The sequence below is a fragment of the Lutra lutra genome, chromosome 3, assembly GCF_902655055.1.
Source record: "Lutra lutra chromosome 3, mLutLut1.2, whole genome shotgun sequence".
Taxonomy (NCBI): Eukaryota; Metazoa; Chordata; class Mammalia; order Carnivora; family Mustelidae; genus Lutra; species Lutra lutra.
Window position 1 is genome coordinate 104669043 of NC_062280.1, and position 16177 is coordinate 104685219.

At 45.8% G+C, this 16177-nt stretch overlaps 2 protein-coding genes and 2 long non-coding RNA genes across 6 annotated transcripts in view; 3 read left to right on the top strand and 1 right to left on the bottom strand.

The window, feature by feature from the left end:
• C3H2orf76 (chromosome 3 C2orf76 homolog) overlaps positions 1-8353 on the bottom strand; it is a 57589-nt gene extending 49236 nt beyond the window's left edge. For all 3 annotated transcript variants that reach the window (XM_047722582.1, XM_047722580.1, XM_047722581.1), the window contains exon 1: positions 8276-8353. The gene's annotated coding sequence lies outside the window, so the exon portion shown is untranslated. The remainder of the gene's footprint in view (positions 1-8275) is intronic.
• A 49-nt stretch (positions 8354-8402) lies between these two features.
• DBI (diazepam binding inhibitor, acyl-CoA binding protein) lies at positions 8403-14184 on the top strand. Its single transcript, XM_047722583.1, has 4 exons — positions 8403-8549; positions 9593-9710; positions 12397-12459; positions 13886-14184. The coding sequence occupies exons 1-4, from the start codon at positions 8541-8543 to the stop codon at positions 13957-13959; spliced, it is 264 nt and encodes an 87-aa protein (XP_047578539.1). The 5' UTR covers positions 8403-8540; the 3' UTR covers positions 13960-14184.
• Positions 9723-11886, top strand: LOC125095989 (uncharacterized). The gene is made up of 2 exons (XR_007126023.1): positions 9723-11062; positions 11274-11886. It is a non-coding gene; the product is annotated as an uncharacterized LOC125095989 (long non-coding RNA).
• Positions 14185-15925: 1741 nt separating the features above from the next.
• The window catches only part of LOC125095467 (uncharacterized), a 30262-nt gene continuing 30010 nt past the window's right edge, over positions 15926-16177 (top strand). The window contains exon 1 of the long non-coding RNA XR_007125908.1: positions 15926-16094. This is a non-coding gene — a long non-coding RNA (uncharacterized LOC125095467). The remainder of the gene's footprint in view (positions 16095-16177) is intronic.

Genomic DNA, 16177 nt, shown 5'->3' on the forward strand with positions numbered 1-16177 from the left:
TATGTAAGTGATCAATCACCAAATTCTACATCTGAAACTAGTATCACACTGTATGTTAGCTGGAATTTAAATAAAAACTTGAAAAAAAAGTACCTCAACCCAAATCTTACACTATATACAAAATTTATGTTATTAGTATTATTTGCAATTATTAAATACAAAACTATAAAACTTTAAAAAAATAGAAAATTTAAAAAATGGAAAATCTTCAGGATATAGAATTAGGCAAGGAGTTATTAGATGCCAGAAGTCCAATCCATAAAAGGAAAAATAGGTAAGTTGGATTTCAGTCAAAATAAAAAAACTTATGCTCTATGAAAGACTCCGGAAAAGGATGAAAAGATAAGCTAAAAACAGTGAGAAAATATTTGCCAACCACATACCCAACAAAGGACTAGTACCCAGAATACATAAAGAACTCTCAAAACTCAACACTGAAAAAACACAATTAAAACACGTACAAAGAGGGGTGCCTGGGTGGCTCAGTCATTGGGGATCTGCCTTCAGCTCGGGTCATGATCCCAGGGACCTGGGATAGGGCCCCACATCGGGCTCCCTACTTAGTGGGTAGCCTGGTCTCCCTCTACCATTCCCCCTGCTTGTGCTCCCTCTCTTGCCCTGTCTAAATCTTAAAAATCTTAAAAAATAAAAATAAAACATGTACAAAGACACAAAGAGACATTTCACAGAAGAGGTACACAGATGGCAAATATGCACATGAAAAGATGTTCAACACCATTAGCCATTAGGAAACGAAAATTAAAATCTCAATGAGATACTGCTACAAATCTATCAAAATACCTAAAATAAAAAAGAATGATAACACCAAAGTCTGGCAAGGATGTGGGAAAACTGGATCTCTCATTTGTTGCTAGTTAAGGATGTAAATGCCACAATGGCAGCTTCTTACAAAACCAAACACGAAGTGGCAATATGGCCCAGAATTGCACTCCTGGACATTTATCTCAGAAAAATGAAAATATGTTCACACAAAAATCTGTACATAAGTGACTCGTGGCAGCTTTATTGGTAATGGCCAAAAATGGAAACAATACAGATGCCCTTCAGCAGATGATTGTTAAACTAGTTCATCCATATAATAGAATATTACTTGGCAATAAAAAGGAACAAACTTATAGAATGCACTCAAATGTAAGCACTATCAGGTTAAAACAAACATATCTCAAACATGAACCTCAGAGTAACAACTCACCAAAAACCTACAACAGATACACACAAAAAAATAAAGAGAAAGGAAACCAAATGTAACACTAAAGGAAACCATCAAACCACAAGGGAAGAGATCAAGAGAAAAAGAAAGGCACAGAGAAGAACGTCAAAAACAACCAAAAAACAACAAAAATAGCAATTACTACATAGGTATCAACAATTACTTTAAATGTAAATGGATTAAATGCACCAATCAAGACAGGGTGACTGGGTTAAAAAAAAACAACAACTAGACCTATCTATATGTGACCTACAAGAAACTCACTTTGATTCTAAAGACACACAGAATGAAAGTGAAAAAGTAGAAAAAGATATTCCATGCAAATGGAAATGAAAAGAAAGCTGGAGTAGCAATACATGTATCAGACAAAAGAACTTAAAACAAAGACTGTAACAAAAGACAAAGAGGAATATTACATAATGATGAAGGGGTCAATCCAACAGGAGGATATAACATTCATAAGTATTTATGCACCTAACACAGGAGTCCCTAAACATATAAAGCAAATATTAACAGACATAAAGGGAAAAATTTACGATAATACCATAATAGTAGGAGACTTTAATATCCCACTTACACTAATGAATATATCATCCAGAGAGAAAAATTAATAAGGAAACACTGGCCTTAAACAACACATTAGGCCAGATGGACTGAATAGATATATATAGAGAACATTTTCATCCAAATGCAGAATATACATTCTCTTCAAGTGTATATGAAACATTCTCTAGGACAGATCACATGTTGGCCCAAAAAACAAGTCTCCAAAATTCAAGACTAAAATCATATCAAGAACTTTTTCTGACCACAACAGTATGAAACTAGAAATCAATCACAGGAAGAAAACTGGAAAAAACACAAACACATGCAGACTAAACTAATGGCTCAAACAAAGAAATCAAAAGGAAATAAAAAAATATCTGAAACATATGAAAATGGAAACATAACTTCCCAAAATCTATGGAAGGCAGCAAAGAAGTTCTAAAAGGGAATTCACAGCAATACAGGCCTATCTCCAGAAACAAGAAAAATCACAAGTGAATCGTCTAACTTTAAACCTAAAGGAACTAGAAAAAGAACAAACAAAGCCCAAATTTAGTAGTACCTAATAAAGATCAGAGCAAAAACAAATAGCAATAAGAAAACAAAAGATCAACAATACTAAAAGCTGGCTATTTGAAAAGATAAAATCAAACTTTTAGCTAGACTAACTCATCAAAAACTAAACAAAACAAAAACAGAGAGGATCCAAATAAATTCAGAAATGAAAGAAGACTTAAAATTGACACCACAGAAATACAAAGGATCAAAGAGAATACTTTGAACAAACTGGAAAACCTAGAAGAAATTAATAAATTCCTAGAAACACACAACCTTCCAAGACTGAATCATGAAGAAATAGAAAATGTGAATAGACAGGGGCGCCTGGGTGACTCAGTGGGTTAAGCCTCTGCCTTCAGCTCAGGTCATGATCTCAGGGTCCTGAGATTGAGTCCCACATCAGGCTCTCTGCTCAGCAGGGAGCCTGATTCCCCTCTCTCTCTGCCTGCTTCTCTATCTACTTGTGATCTCTCTCTCTCTGCCAAATAAATATATAAAAATCTTAAAAAAAAAATGTGAATAGACTGATTACAAGTAATGAAATTAAACCATATTTTTAAAACTTTATTTATTTATTTGAGAGAGAGACAGAGTGAGAGAGCATGAGAGGGAGGTCAGAGGGAAAAGCAGACTCCCCATAGAGCTGGGAGCCTGATGTGGGACTCAATCCAAGGACTCTGGGATCATGACCTGAGCTGAAGGCAGTCGCTTAACCAACTGAGCCACCCAGGAGCCCAAACCATAATTTTAAAACTCTCCAAAAACAAAAGTCCAGGGACAGATGGCTTCAGAAATGAATTCTACCAAACATTTAAAGAGTTAGTACCCATCCTTCTCAAATTATTCTGAAAAACTGAAAGGACAGAATATTTCCAAAATCATATTACAAAGTCAGCATCACCCTGATACTAAAACCAGACAGATACCACCAAAAAAGAAAATTACAGGCCAATATCCCTGATGAACACACATGCAAAAATCCCAAACAAAATACTAACAAACCCAATTCAACAATACATTAAAAGACCAGATGCCACAATCAAGTGGGATTTATTCCAGGCATCCAAATATAGTTTAACATCCACAAATCAATGTGATAAACCAATTAACAAACTGAAGGATAAAAATAATGATCATCTTGATAGATGTTGAAAAAGCATTTAACAAAATTCAACATATTTAAAACAAAAACTCTCAATGAAGAGAGCAGACAGTAAAGACCATATACGACAAACCAATAGCTAATATCATATTCAATAATGAAAAGCTTTCCCCCCATTAAACAATTTATCACAATACTATCTCTACTATAATCAAAGTGATGATGTTTATTGCTTGGACATTATAATGGCCAAATTTATGTAACCAGTAATAAAGTCACAAAAGCTTTTTTTAAAATACTACTTTTTTTTTTAAGATTTTATTTATTTATTTGAGAGAGAAAGTGAGAGAGAGCATGAGAGGGGAGAAAGTCAGAGGATAAGCAGACTCCCCATGGAGCTGGGAGCCCGATGCGGGACTCAATACGGGGACTCTGGGTTCATGACCTGAGTCAAAAGCAGTCGTCTAACCAACTGAGCCACCCAGGCACCTGCAAAAGCTTTAACCTTTTAAAATCACACAGATTTCCTTAGCATAGGATAATATAAGGGCTTCTTGATGATGGAAAGTTTCTTTATCTTAAATATTTCAATGTTAATGTACTGATTATGGTACGTATTATAGTTTTGCAAGATGTTACCACTGGGAGAAATGTGAAAAGGGTGTAAGAGATCTATGTATTCTTAAAAACTTCATGTGAACCTACAATTGCCTCAAAATAAAAATTAGGGTTGGGTTGTTTTGTTTTGTTTTTCTTGTTGTTGTCATTTTTTAGTGCATCATGTCAAAAATAAAGTTTTTAAAATGGCATTGCCAGGGTGCCTGGGTGGCTCAGTCATTAAGAGGCTACCTTCGGCTCTGGTCACCTAACAACCTAATTTCAAAGCATTTTACCAAGGGTCTGTCAAGTGCAACCAGAAGCCAGGGAAACAGGCAAAATGAAAACAGATTTAGAAGAGTTTATACTTCAAATGAGGTTGAGTAAGAACTAGAGTAACCAACTGTAGTTATCAAGATATCTTCCTAAGGTGCTTCCTTATTCCCGTCCATAATCGTATTTCCAAATGGGATACGGGAGTCGTCTCAGCAGTGTTTACTTATGTTTAAGTAAGTCTTCAGGAAGTCTTCTCTCAGGGTGCCTGGGTGGCCCAGTGGGTTAAGCATCTGCTCTTGGCTCAGGTCATGATCTCAGGGTCCTGGGATGAGCCCCACATTGGGCTCCTTGCTCAGAGGAGTGTCTGCTTCCCCCTCTCCCTCTGCCTGCTGCTCCCCCTGGCTGTGCTGTCAAATACATAAAATTTTTAAAAAAATAAGTCTTCTCACCTTCCAGCGTAGGACACTTCCCCCAAGTGTCCCTGCTCCCCTGCTCCCCTGCTCCCAAGCCCTGGTCTCTAAGTCTCACCTCATCCCAAACCACCACCCCACCATGTCAGCCAGACAGAAACAGTACTTGGGAAAGGAGCAAATCATACACACATAGAACACACACACACACACACACACACACACACACACACACACACTTCTCTCACACCCAGCTTGCTACAATCCTTTTGAATATAAACACCCAAAAGAACAAGAGAATGGCAGATGGGAGGGGCTGGTTAAGAGTCACAGCTGAGAGGGGCGCCGGGTTGGCTCAGTGGGTTAAAGTCTCCCACCTTCGGCTTGGGTCATGATTTCAGGGTCCTGGGATCAAGCCCCACATCTGCATCCAGCTCTCTGCTCAGCGAGGAGCCTGCTTCCCCCTCTCTCTCTGGCAGCCTCTCCGCCTACTTGTAATCTCTGTCAAATAAATAAATAAAATCTTAAAAAAAAAAAAAAAAAAAAAAGAGTCGCAGCTGCCAGAAAAGGAATTATACCATCAGAAAAGTTAAAGAGACAGAGGAATTGAAAACAATGGAGAGGGTGGAGCCATGCTGCATTCTTATCCCATCTCAGCTCTTAACTCCCTCCACCTTCACAAAACAAACGCCCCCAACTCTGCTCACCTCCTATCCCAGAAGCATTTCCCAAGTGCTTCCTTCCCTTTAAAACACACTAATCCCCTCCCACCTTCAACTGAACCATGCCTCAGGAATCATATTCCAAGAAGTGAAAATAAATACCGAAGGGATATAATTCATCATTTGTTGAGTACTCTAGCCCTTGCCTTCTAGTAAAGCTTTACTGTAACTGTAGTACATTTTTTTAATGATTAGGCTGCTTTTAGAAATTAGAGGTTTAGGGGCGCCTGGGTGGCTCAGTGGGTTAAAGCCTCTGCCTTCGGCTCAAGTCATGATCCCAGGGTCCTGGGACCGAGCCCCGCATCGCATCGGGCTCTCTGCTCAGCGGGGAGCCTGCTTCCTCCTCTCTCTCTGCCTGTCTCTCTGCCTACTTGTGATCTCTATCTGTCAAATGAATAAATAAAAAAATCTTTAAAAAAAAATTAGAGGTTTAGTTTATACCAAGAAACCCAATATTAAAAAACTACTATTCACACCCACTGAGTAAGAACAGCTTTCACCTGTTAATGTATGCTGCCCATCTGGCTTTACACTGAGACCCAGCAAGTGTAGCCTAGGAGTAGTCGAAATTAGCACCCCAAGGATGTGAGGGCAGGTTACAGCAATGACAAGAGCCTTTCTACTAAAGGGGAGAGCCAAGTAGGCTGATTAGGTGGCTTATCAGGTTCCCCATCTTCCCTAAATGTGTTGTGTTCTGTCCCCAGCTAGGAGTGATAAAAGAGATTACATGGTCCTTGCATCAGAATTCATCTACTTTACCACAGCCTATAGTTGCACATTCAGTTCCATAAACTTAAGTTTCCAAGGTCATGGCTAATCAGAATAATATTGCATAGAGAGCAAAGGACTCCGTTCATCACCTGCCATTTGCTCAGTGCCTAAGAAGTTCCTGACACTTGGAGATAGAAGCGCAGACCAATACAAGATGATCCCCATTTTCCCCAGCTTATGTAGGGGAGAAAAATCAGACGGAAGAATAAATAAATAAATATGATTATAAATAAAATTATTATGAAGTGTGCTAGTTGTTAGCAAGGATGTAAATATAGCTGAGGGGGCATCTAGGTGGCTCAGTGGGTTAAAGCCTCTGCCTTGGCTCAGGTCATTATCTCATGGTCCTGGGATCAAGCCCTGCATGTGCTCTCTGTTCAGCAGGGAGCCTGCTTCCTCCTATCTCTCTGCCTGCCTCTCTGCCTACTTGTGATCTCTTGTCTGTCAAATAAAGAAATAAAATCCTTTTTTAAAAAAAGCTGAAAAATAGCTGCATTTTCTGGGGATATGAAGAGCAATTACCTTTCCAATGCTATCGAAATATAGAATAAAAAATTCATACAATTTATTGACCCCCAAATATTCTCTAAAATTTACTATAAAAAATTAAATCTCAGATGCTGGCTTGTTATCGCTTTATTTAAAAGCTAAGTGCCAATTGCCTAGGAAACAGTAAATGGAAGCCTTAAGGCAGCATTTTCGTAAGTGGAAATCACAAAAAATGGGTCCCTGAAGAATGAGGAAAGAAAGCAGGACACAGGCTGAAGAGTATGTCTTCAGTTATTTCAAAACCTGGCCTAGAGTGGGCCCTGTAGCAAGGAAAACCACTTAGCACCATGCTCCATGGGACCCACAATCCTTACCAGTTAAATACTTCAGTTCCATTAAGCAACTTTTGTGGACTCACTTGCTCACAAAACTACCATGTAGAAAATTGGTTTTTTGTTGTTGTCTGTTTGTTTTTTGGGGAGGTGGAGTATATTCCAAACAAGCAAGCAACAAATCAACCTCACTTAAACCCAGCTTCGGAACCACCAGAAAATTCTCATCAACTTTAAATTCTGCCCGTCACCTGTGCTGCTCCTTTCTGTTCCCACCAGGAGCATCAGCCTCTACAACTACAGATGTGCTTCCCCTTGATCTCATCATCCTCTGCATAAAAGCCTCTGGTTTCCCATCTCAAAATAAAAGTCCCAATCCCTATAGTTCCTATAAAGGCCAAGCTCTGCATCATCTAGCCAGTGTGACACTTCTTTAACTCTCCAGTCTCATCTCTTTCTATTCTTTCCCTCCAATCTCTGCTCACACCTTTACACTTGTTTTCTGCCTGGAATGCTCCTTCCTCTCACTGAGGGCCTTTCTCAGTCGTTACCCTCCCCCTCCCATGTAAAACTGTAAACTTCCAACTCCCTAACCCCCTAACAAATTTTCTACTCATTTTATTAACTATTATCCCTAATATAATTAGCAGGAATGCAGGAATTTATCTGTTTCCTACTCTGCTGTATCAATGTTTAAACAATGTTTAAGCTGTCCAAGTTAGGTAGCTAAGAGTTCAGTAAACATTTAAGAATGAAGAGTCATTCACTTAAACATTTGCTGGGTACCGGGTCCAGGGCAAGTTTGTTAAAGACAAATAAGGCACTGGCATTGCCTTTCATGCACCAGGTGGAGGAAATGTACCACAATAAAATGCGCAGTGTAGGACTGCAAACTTAAGATTACTAGGTCAAAGAACGGGCCAAAAGCTCAGAGAAGAGGCCTCGGCTTCGCTTTTCCGGGAACCAGTCCAGCATCCCACCACCGCGCGGCTGTCCACCGACCGGATCTGCAAGGTCTCTCTAGACCGTGACGGGCGGAGCCCACTCGTCCTCCCCAGGCCTGAGAAGTTACTTGCACAGAGGCGCAACTTCCGGGTTCCTCACTCCAGACACAAGACTAAAACAAATTTAGAAGTCTCTACTCTTTAGCCGCCGCCCCGTCCCCTCTACCCGTGCAGTCCACTCCCCACAGCCGCCGAGCCCTGAAACCCACATGCACGCCCGTCCTCCGCGGGCCCCACCTGTACCCGGCGTCCCCGTCGGTCCCTCAGTGCGCGTGTGCAAGCAAACCCACGTGGGGTCGGACGGGTTTGGCGGCGCTGTAGCGGCTGGACACGCCCCGCAGCTTAGAGCTGGCTTTTGATTCGCTGCCCGTCGCCGGCCTGGCAGGGGTTGGAGCCGCCTGCGGCTGCGCCTCTAAAGGCGCTGCGGGTCGAGTCTTGTGCTACTGTTTCCTGCTCTTCGCCGCTCCCGCGGGCTCGCCGGTTTTCTCGAAACGCCGCCAGCATGTCTCAGGTATAAAGCGTACTTCTCCTGGCTGCAGAGGTATGGTGAGGCTGCAGGCTGGGGGAGGGGGTTATCTCCCAGCCGGAACTCCGCAGGGTCTTTCCCTTTCTGGCCCCGCTGTGCCTCCTGGACTCGTGCCCAGCTCTGACTCTTTGCACAGAGCCTTGTGAGCGGAACTTACAGGGTTTGGACACTGTTACCCACCCGCAACTGCTAGAAAGTTGCCCGTGGCGTGTACTTCGCGATGAAGCGGGAACGGGGGGCAGAGGCTAGGGTCCTAGGTAGAAAGATGGCAGGTAGAGGGTTTCTTGGATGGAAGAAGCAGAGACCGAGCTCCCCATCCGGAAGGTCAGGACAGGAGTAGGGACGCCATGCAGAATGGGGAAGCGAGGAAGCCGTCGCTGACAACTTAGAGGTCAGGGGACATAGGGGTTGAGTGTCCAGCGTTCGGGAAGAGGAGTGCTTGGGTGACCCAGAGGCCATTTCCCTCCTTCGAATGTAGTCGCTTTGCTGAGACTGAGCTGAGTGGGATGACCTATGACTCCTCTCACCTCTCTCCAATCAGAACACTGAAATAGAGGTCGGTGCTGAATGCCCAGTCCCAGAGGGCGGGTGGGGGTGGAGGGTCCAACAAACACCACTGCCCACACCTCCGCACTCAAACCGTCTCCCTCTCACCGGTTTCAAACACGCTGGCTCTAGCCACAAGTCAGGGCTCTACTGGGACGCCGGCCTGACCCAGGGATGGTCAGGCTGTTGACCACGCCTTTTTGGTGACTTGTATGCCTACTGCAGGCACTCCCAGCATGCCTCCTTCACCGCTGTGTTTCCCGCACCTGGTACGGAGACGGGTCCAGTATGTAGCTGTCCATCAAACCAGTGAACTGCCTGTGCTTCCTCCCCTTGTTTTGCTGAATTTTTCTGGCTGCCCTGTTGGGGAGCTGAGAAAACAAACTGCTTTCCTTCCCAGGCATCACAGGAGTGCTGCCTTTCCAACCTGTGTCTCCCCATTACTGAGCTCTATTTAGGCCTCTTCTCTCCCTCGTGTTTAGGCTGAGTTTGACAAAGCTGCGGAGGACGTTAAGCACCTGAAGACCAAGCCAGCAGATGATGAGATGTTGTTCATCTATGGCCACTACAAACAAGTAACTGTGGGTGACGTAAACACAGGTATGGGGCTCCTGGGTCACTCAGTCAATTAAGCATCTGCCTTCAGCTCAGGTCATGATCCCAGGAGGGTCCTGGGATCAAGTCCCATGTTAGGCTCCCTGCTGCTTCTCTCTCTCCCTCTGACATTCCCCTCGCTTATGTTCTCTGGGTCTTTCTATCTCTCTGTCAAATAAATAAGTTAAATCTTTAGGAAAAAAAAAGAAAAAGCACAAGTATGCTGAGATGAGCTTGGGAAGGCCCCTACTCATCAAGGCAGGCTCAGAAGCCTTGATGGGTGCTGGAACTCTTAATCTATGGGAACTGCACACTCAAAACCACCCAAAGCCTTACTCTTCAGATGGAACATGGTAATAGCTCCTGGGGGTCCCACCCCCACCAGGCTAAGATCATGCCCCTGAATGGGGCTCACAGACCCTGCACTGTTCTTGGTAGTTTGTTTGGGTAGCAGAATTCAAATCCTAGTTTTTGGAAGGACTTTACTGGTTATCACTAACATTTTCCATCTTTGGAAGCAGAGACCCCAGCCTGGAAGAGACTTAGTCCAAGCTCTCAGCTCAGTAGTAGCTTTGTTGAATCATACTACTTCCACCCAGACCAGCAGAATCAAAGTCAGAGCCCCTGGCAGCCAGGCCAAGCCTGATAGCAGGGGCAGAGAAGCAGCTAGCTTCCTGTGGCCGATTAGAAGCATTTTTGCTGACAACGGTTCCTGCTAACCGTTTCTTCCCTGTTGAAGAAAATCTTGGTATAGCTTTGAGGTAGTAGTTTAGACTACCATATTCTGGATACAGTCTTTCCGGCTTTGGACAGGTTTTATTCTGTCCCTGAGTCCCTGAAACTCGGATGTGTACTGAGGCAACAGCACAATGCAATCTAGGCAGGGACTCAGAAGCAGTGTCCATGGCTGCACAGAAAGAGGTCACCCCCTCCTCTGTTCAGGAGGATGAGCATGGCCAATTCCACTGTGCTTGGGGTGGGCAGTGGAGCAGGTAGGTGGCTGCCAGCCATCTGGAACCAGGAAATGGTGCCCAGCGCAGTGCCAAATCAAAGTTCCCAGGAAGGGCTTAGCTGAGAGAAGTCTTGGGGCAAAGGTGAGTTCTACGCTGGATTTATAAACTTTATATCCTCCCAGGGCAGGAAAGGAAAGAGGAAGCGGGGGTGACCCATAGGGACTGACATGCTTTTCTGCCAAACAGGATTTTCCCAGACCCTGGTCTCTGCCCTGCTTTTACATGAGTATGTAGACTGGCTTGGGAATCTGTCACTTCCTGAGTAGGGAGGCGTCAGTTCATTCTAGGGCTGCACTGTCCCACAGATCGTCACTATTAGCCACATTGAGTTTTAAATTGAAAATAGTTAAATAGGGTGCCTGGGTGGCTCAGTGGGTTAAACCGCTGCCTTCGGCTCAGGTCATGATCTCAGGGTCCTGGGATCGAGTCCCGCATCAGGCTCTCTGCTCAGCAGGGAGCCTGCTTCCCTCTCTCTCTCTGCCTGCCTTTCTGCCTCCTTGTGATCTCTGTCTGTCAAATAAATAAATAAATAAATCTTTAAAAAAAAAAAAAATAGTTAAATAAAATCCAGAGCTCAGTCCTCCATCACACAAGCCACATCTCAAGGGCCAGAAGTGGCCAGTGGCCCTGAGTTAGTGCAAATGTACATGTCCATCATCACAAAAAGAGCTTCGGGAATGTGCTCGTTCTTCCTAGGTGACGACTCCGCAGGCGCCCTTTCCGGCATTTCCGGGAATGCTGCTCTGAAAGCCTCTGAGGAGACTTGAGGTGTCTCAGGCACAGTGGTCCAGGGCATGGGCACCAGCATTGCTCCTCTTGCCTTTGTTCTCAGTGTAGCAGTAAAATAGGTCAGCAGGGAAGCAGCCAGTGTGTTTCTCAAGTGCAGCTGATGACAGGTCTGGAAGCACAAAATCATGGTCTGACTTAAAGAATGCTTTGCCTTTGGGGGAAGAAAACCCACAGATTAACAAGAATTAGACCAACAACTTGGTAGAAAAATGGGGCAAGGATATGAACAGACTGTTCACAGAAAGAGGAGCCCAGAAAACCAATAGCAATAATAACATGAAGGAGGGAAATTGTGTGACTGAGACCAGGGGTAGGAGGGAAACTTTTCTCCTTGACAGCATTTGAATGTTAAGCCATATGAATGGATGTAGTGCTTGTTTTTTGTTTTTTGTTTTTTTTTTTTTAAAAACCCTCTAAGTATGGTTTTTAAAAGGAGGAATTTTGGAGTTATTTAACTTTTAAGATAACTGCGCAGTAATGAGAACAATTTTCTTCCTGTTTTCTCTAGATCTTAAGTTTGTATTTCTGGGGGTGCCTGGGTGGCCCAGCCAGTTAAGCTTCTGTCTTTGGCTCAGGTCATGATCTCAGGATCCTGGGGTTGAGCCCCACATTGGGCTCCCTGCTCAGCGGGGAACCTGCTTCTCCCTCTCCCTCCTCTCTCTCTCTCTCTGTCAAATAACTAAAAAGTAAAATAAAATCTTTTTTAAAAGTTTGGATTTCTGTACATCTGGGTTTCTGAAGGCAGAACTCACTATGCTAGACCCATTTAACTCCATAGCAGACTCTGGAAGGAACCAGGGAAATGAAAGATGAGTTCAGGACAAGAGAGTCAATGACATTCTCCATTAGAACTTGAAGCAGATCTAATGTCTTTCCTTCCCCTATTTTAGAACGGCCTGGACTGTTGGATCTCAAAGGCAAGGCCAAGTGGGATGCCTGGAATCAGCTGAAAGGTAATTGTTCATAATCAGTGTCCCTAGTCTGTGAAGCCCAGTAACAAAATACTGTTCATTATGGAGTGAAAGGGGTGAGGCGAGAAAACAGAGTGGGTGAGGCACATGCTTGAAATCAGCCTGGCCTGGCCAAAATGGAAAAAAACTGGGCCACCTACTTTCTCTCCTAATACCATGTATGCCTTCTCCAAGAGCACTGTCTCTGAGCAGTGGTGTCTTCTGGAGGGGAGGGGCTGGAGACCAGACTAGGGGCAGGGGGTGTGAATATTTGGCCTGGAGTGGTTTCATGGCCCACACCTTCACAAGAAGGAGTCGTTTCCTGCCCGTACCCTCCTCTTCCTCGAAAGGGCAGGCAGCAGTCCCTTAGCCCAAGCAGCCCTCCCCAGCCCCCTTCCAGCCAGAAAGGCACATAAAGGAAAGGAATGAGCTAATGCGTGGCAAGCTGCTGGCACATCATAGGCCCCGTGAATGGAGCTTTTCTTTGCTAAGCAACAGCAGGCAGGAAGTATCCCAGCTCCGACTTCATCACGTGCCACCTGCAGCAGCAAGACCCACAAGTTGGCACTGAAGGGCCCGCCAGCTTTTGTGTTCTCGCCTAGCTAGCTTCTGAATAAGCCCTCTGTCTTCCCGCGAGTGAAAAACCCTCGGATTCAGAAAAGGCCAGCATACAAGAAATACACTCCTAGGATTTGCAAGGAACAGGAGCAGGAATGCCCCCGGCTGACTGCCCATTGTCCCTGGCCATTTGTATACCAGTGCCCAGGCACTCTGCAGTGTTTCAGATAACACCCTGATTCCCAGCGTCTCTCCCTTAGCACAGTGTCCAGGAACCCGGGGTTCACTGTCTCTGAGGGGTATGGTCTGTGTCCTTTGGATGGCAGCATGAAGGCAGAGAGCTGCCTCGTTCCCCTCCACGGCCCAGCCGCTTTTGCTCAGAGTTCTCAAAACTTTTCCCACAGCTCCTTTCTGGGGAGAAGAGGGTGCCTGGCTTTGCTTTCTCTCTGCCAACGTAGCAGCTTCACCAGAGAAGAGCCCCACAGAGAGACACCTGATAGGGCAGAGCCAACCATGAGAGTCCAAGGAAGCAGGGCCAGGAGGGTCACTGTCGCTCCCCATGGACAGGCTTTCTGATGTGTCTGGAGCGTCCAGCCTTTCCTACATGGCCAGCAGGCCAATGACGGGCCTCAGGACAGCTGCACACACATTAGGGGTTCAGTGCTTCAGGGAGCAGTTCTATGGGCCGAGCTCGTTCAGTATTTCAAGGAGAATCCTGGCCACTGCCTGTGAGGTGCAGGTAAGAGAAACCCCACTTTCCAGGCGAGAAACTGAGCCTCTGAGCATGAAACTGGGGCTGTCTAGGGCTTTCAGGCTGCTGCTCTTCTACCATGCTGCCTCTCTGACAGATGATCCTGTTGTTTTCTTCCAGGGACTTCCAAGGAAGAGGCCATGAAAGCTTACATCAACAAAGTAGAAGAACTAAAGAAAAAATATGGAATATAATGGACCAGATTCAGCTGCCAGCAGTGCATTTCATCAAAACTGATCTAATGCCTTGTTTTTCTAATACTGTGGATCACATGAAATAATGCAAATAGCGTGTTAACCTCGGACCCAAAGACCATGCAGGGCATGGCTCCAACAGAAGTAGGGGCTGCCCTGGGTTCCTGACCTGCGCTGAGTAGTTTTTATCCATAGACCTATTAAAAGTGCATTTGTTACTTTAAATCTTTGGTAATCTGGGTTCTTGAAACAGTTTACTCTGTTCAGAGTGCTCTTTCTCACTTCCTTTTTCTAAAGATTTTGTTTGGAAGCCTTGGAGCTCACTCTCCTCTACTCCGCCGGGGTGCGAGGCAGGCAACACGCCCCTGGTGGCGAGGAAAAGGATTACAGAAACAGCCTTTCCTACGTCCTCCTTCCTCCCCCTTCCAGCCACACTGACCGGGTGGGCTGGCTGAGATTTCAGGCCGCAAGGACTGCCAACCCTCTGCAAGGGACATTGCTGGCCTCAAGCTCCAGGGACAGTGGAGTTGACAGGTATTTGAGGTTTGTCTGAAGTCCCTCCCGTCCCTGGTTCCGGAGTGAAGGAGCAAGGTGAGAACCCCAGTCAGGAATGAAATGTTCAGCTGCCACGGGGCATCTGCAGGGTCCCAGGCCCACGTGTGGCTGGGCAGGTAAAACCAAGTGGGGATGTGGGTGCTCAGCAGGGAGACAGGAAATCAGGACCCAGGAGGCAAGGGGTTAAGGTTACAGAGAAGAAAGGCTAAAGCTTGACCCTGGGAGTTGTAGGTTATTGAAAAGTAAGAAAGAAAAAAGATAGCTGGCAGGCCCTCCTTGCCAGATACTGAGGCTGAAAGGGGTCAAAGGAGAAGCCCCTTAAAGCCAGACAGCTGTCCGTTCCCTCTGAAGCCTATGCCCTGGGCTTAGGCTTAGTTCAGCTGGCAAAACAGGGAGGTGTGAGTTTCGGTGACTTGCTCAAGGCCACTCAGCTGGTGTATAACCTAAGAGCTGGCATTCATCCCCCTGGCTCAGATGCTGGTCGCACACAAGGTAGCCTCAAAGGTGTGCCCTGTGCTGGAACAGGAGAAGCCAGAACACCAGGGAGGGCAGCATACATTAAAGGTGAGGTAGCACCAATAGAAACCTTGATAACGAAGTTGGAAAGTACAGAATTTGTCAACGAAGGGACTAGGTGGCTGCTGGGAAGTAGACGCAGTCAGAGGCATTCAGACTGTGGGCCTGACGGCATCCCTGGTGATGAGAATGGTGATGGTCCCATGCCAGCCCAGCCTGCGCGTAGAAAACGAACCCCAGAAGCTCAGGTATAGATGGGGCCGGGGGGAGTGCTCCCACTGGGGCCAAGGTTCAAAACCTAGACCTGCGACCTGAGTGAAGTGACTTCTTGAGCAACAATGTCACATACATGGGAGTTAGCCTTCCCTGGGCACTAAGGTGACTGAGGGTCTATAAGACAGGAGTCCTTCCATTCTCTCTGTTCTGCTCTCCCCCCAACCCCCATCCCACACCTGGCTCCACGGTACCCAGCCTGCCAAGGCCACAGAACTCCCAGGCATCTCTGAGCCTGAAGGGAGGCACTAGGGAGCCAAAGCCACTCAACCTTACCCATACCTGCCTTCTCTCCTTTGATCAGTTCTTGGCTGCTTCAGGGGTAAATCAAAGAAGAAAGCACCTTACACAAGTCCTGGGTGTGGTTCTCATCCAGACACATCTGGCTCCAGGGTCAGGCCTCTGCTCGCTTAACCTGGAGGGCGGCAGTCAGTGTGAAATAGAAAACAGTGTGGGAAACTCCAGCGGGGGTGCTCGGTGCATGACCCTGCGTCAGGAATTTTTCTCCCACCAGTTTTCAACCAACCCTCGTCCCTTGGCAATATCCCTTGCAATGGCCGTCTGAGTCAAGGACCCAGCCCAGAAGCGAATGATCGCTCCCTGTGGCCACACCAGCGGAGGTGTGGGCAGAAGAGCCTGTCCGGTACTGGAGCCCGTCCATGAAAGGAGGCCGGAGCCAGGCAGGTGTGTGCTCAGGCTCCATGTTGTTGCCCAGCTTTGGGCCAGGATTGGAGAACCCGCCTCAGCCCAGAGAAGCCCTGATTAAAACAGTACAGCCTGGCCATTCGAGGGTAAGTGCACCTGGACTGTGCTAGGATTACTCTGTGGCTCTCCTCCAGATGCAGGTGTGGATGAGACGGGAGAGAACCACCAT

What these genes read in the sequence shown, in the direction of transcription:
- DBI (XM_047722583.1), top strand. An exon ending in TGTGGGTGACGTAAACACAG is followed by an intron (nt 9,711 to 12,396) that starts GTATGGGGCTCC and finishes CCCCTATTTTAG; the next exon opens with AACGGCCTGGACTGTTGGAT. An exon ending in TGCCTGGAATCAGCTGAAAG is followed by an intron (nt 12,460 to 13,885) that starts GTAATTGTTCAT and finishes GTTTTCTTCCAG; the next exon opens with GGACTTCCAAGGAAGAGGCC.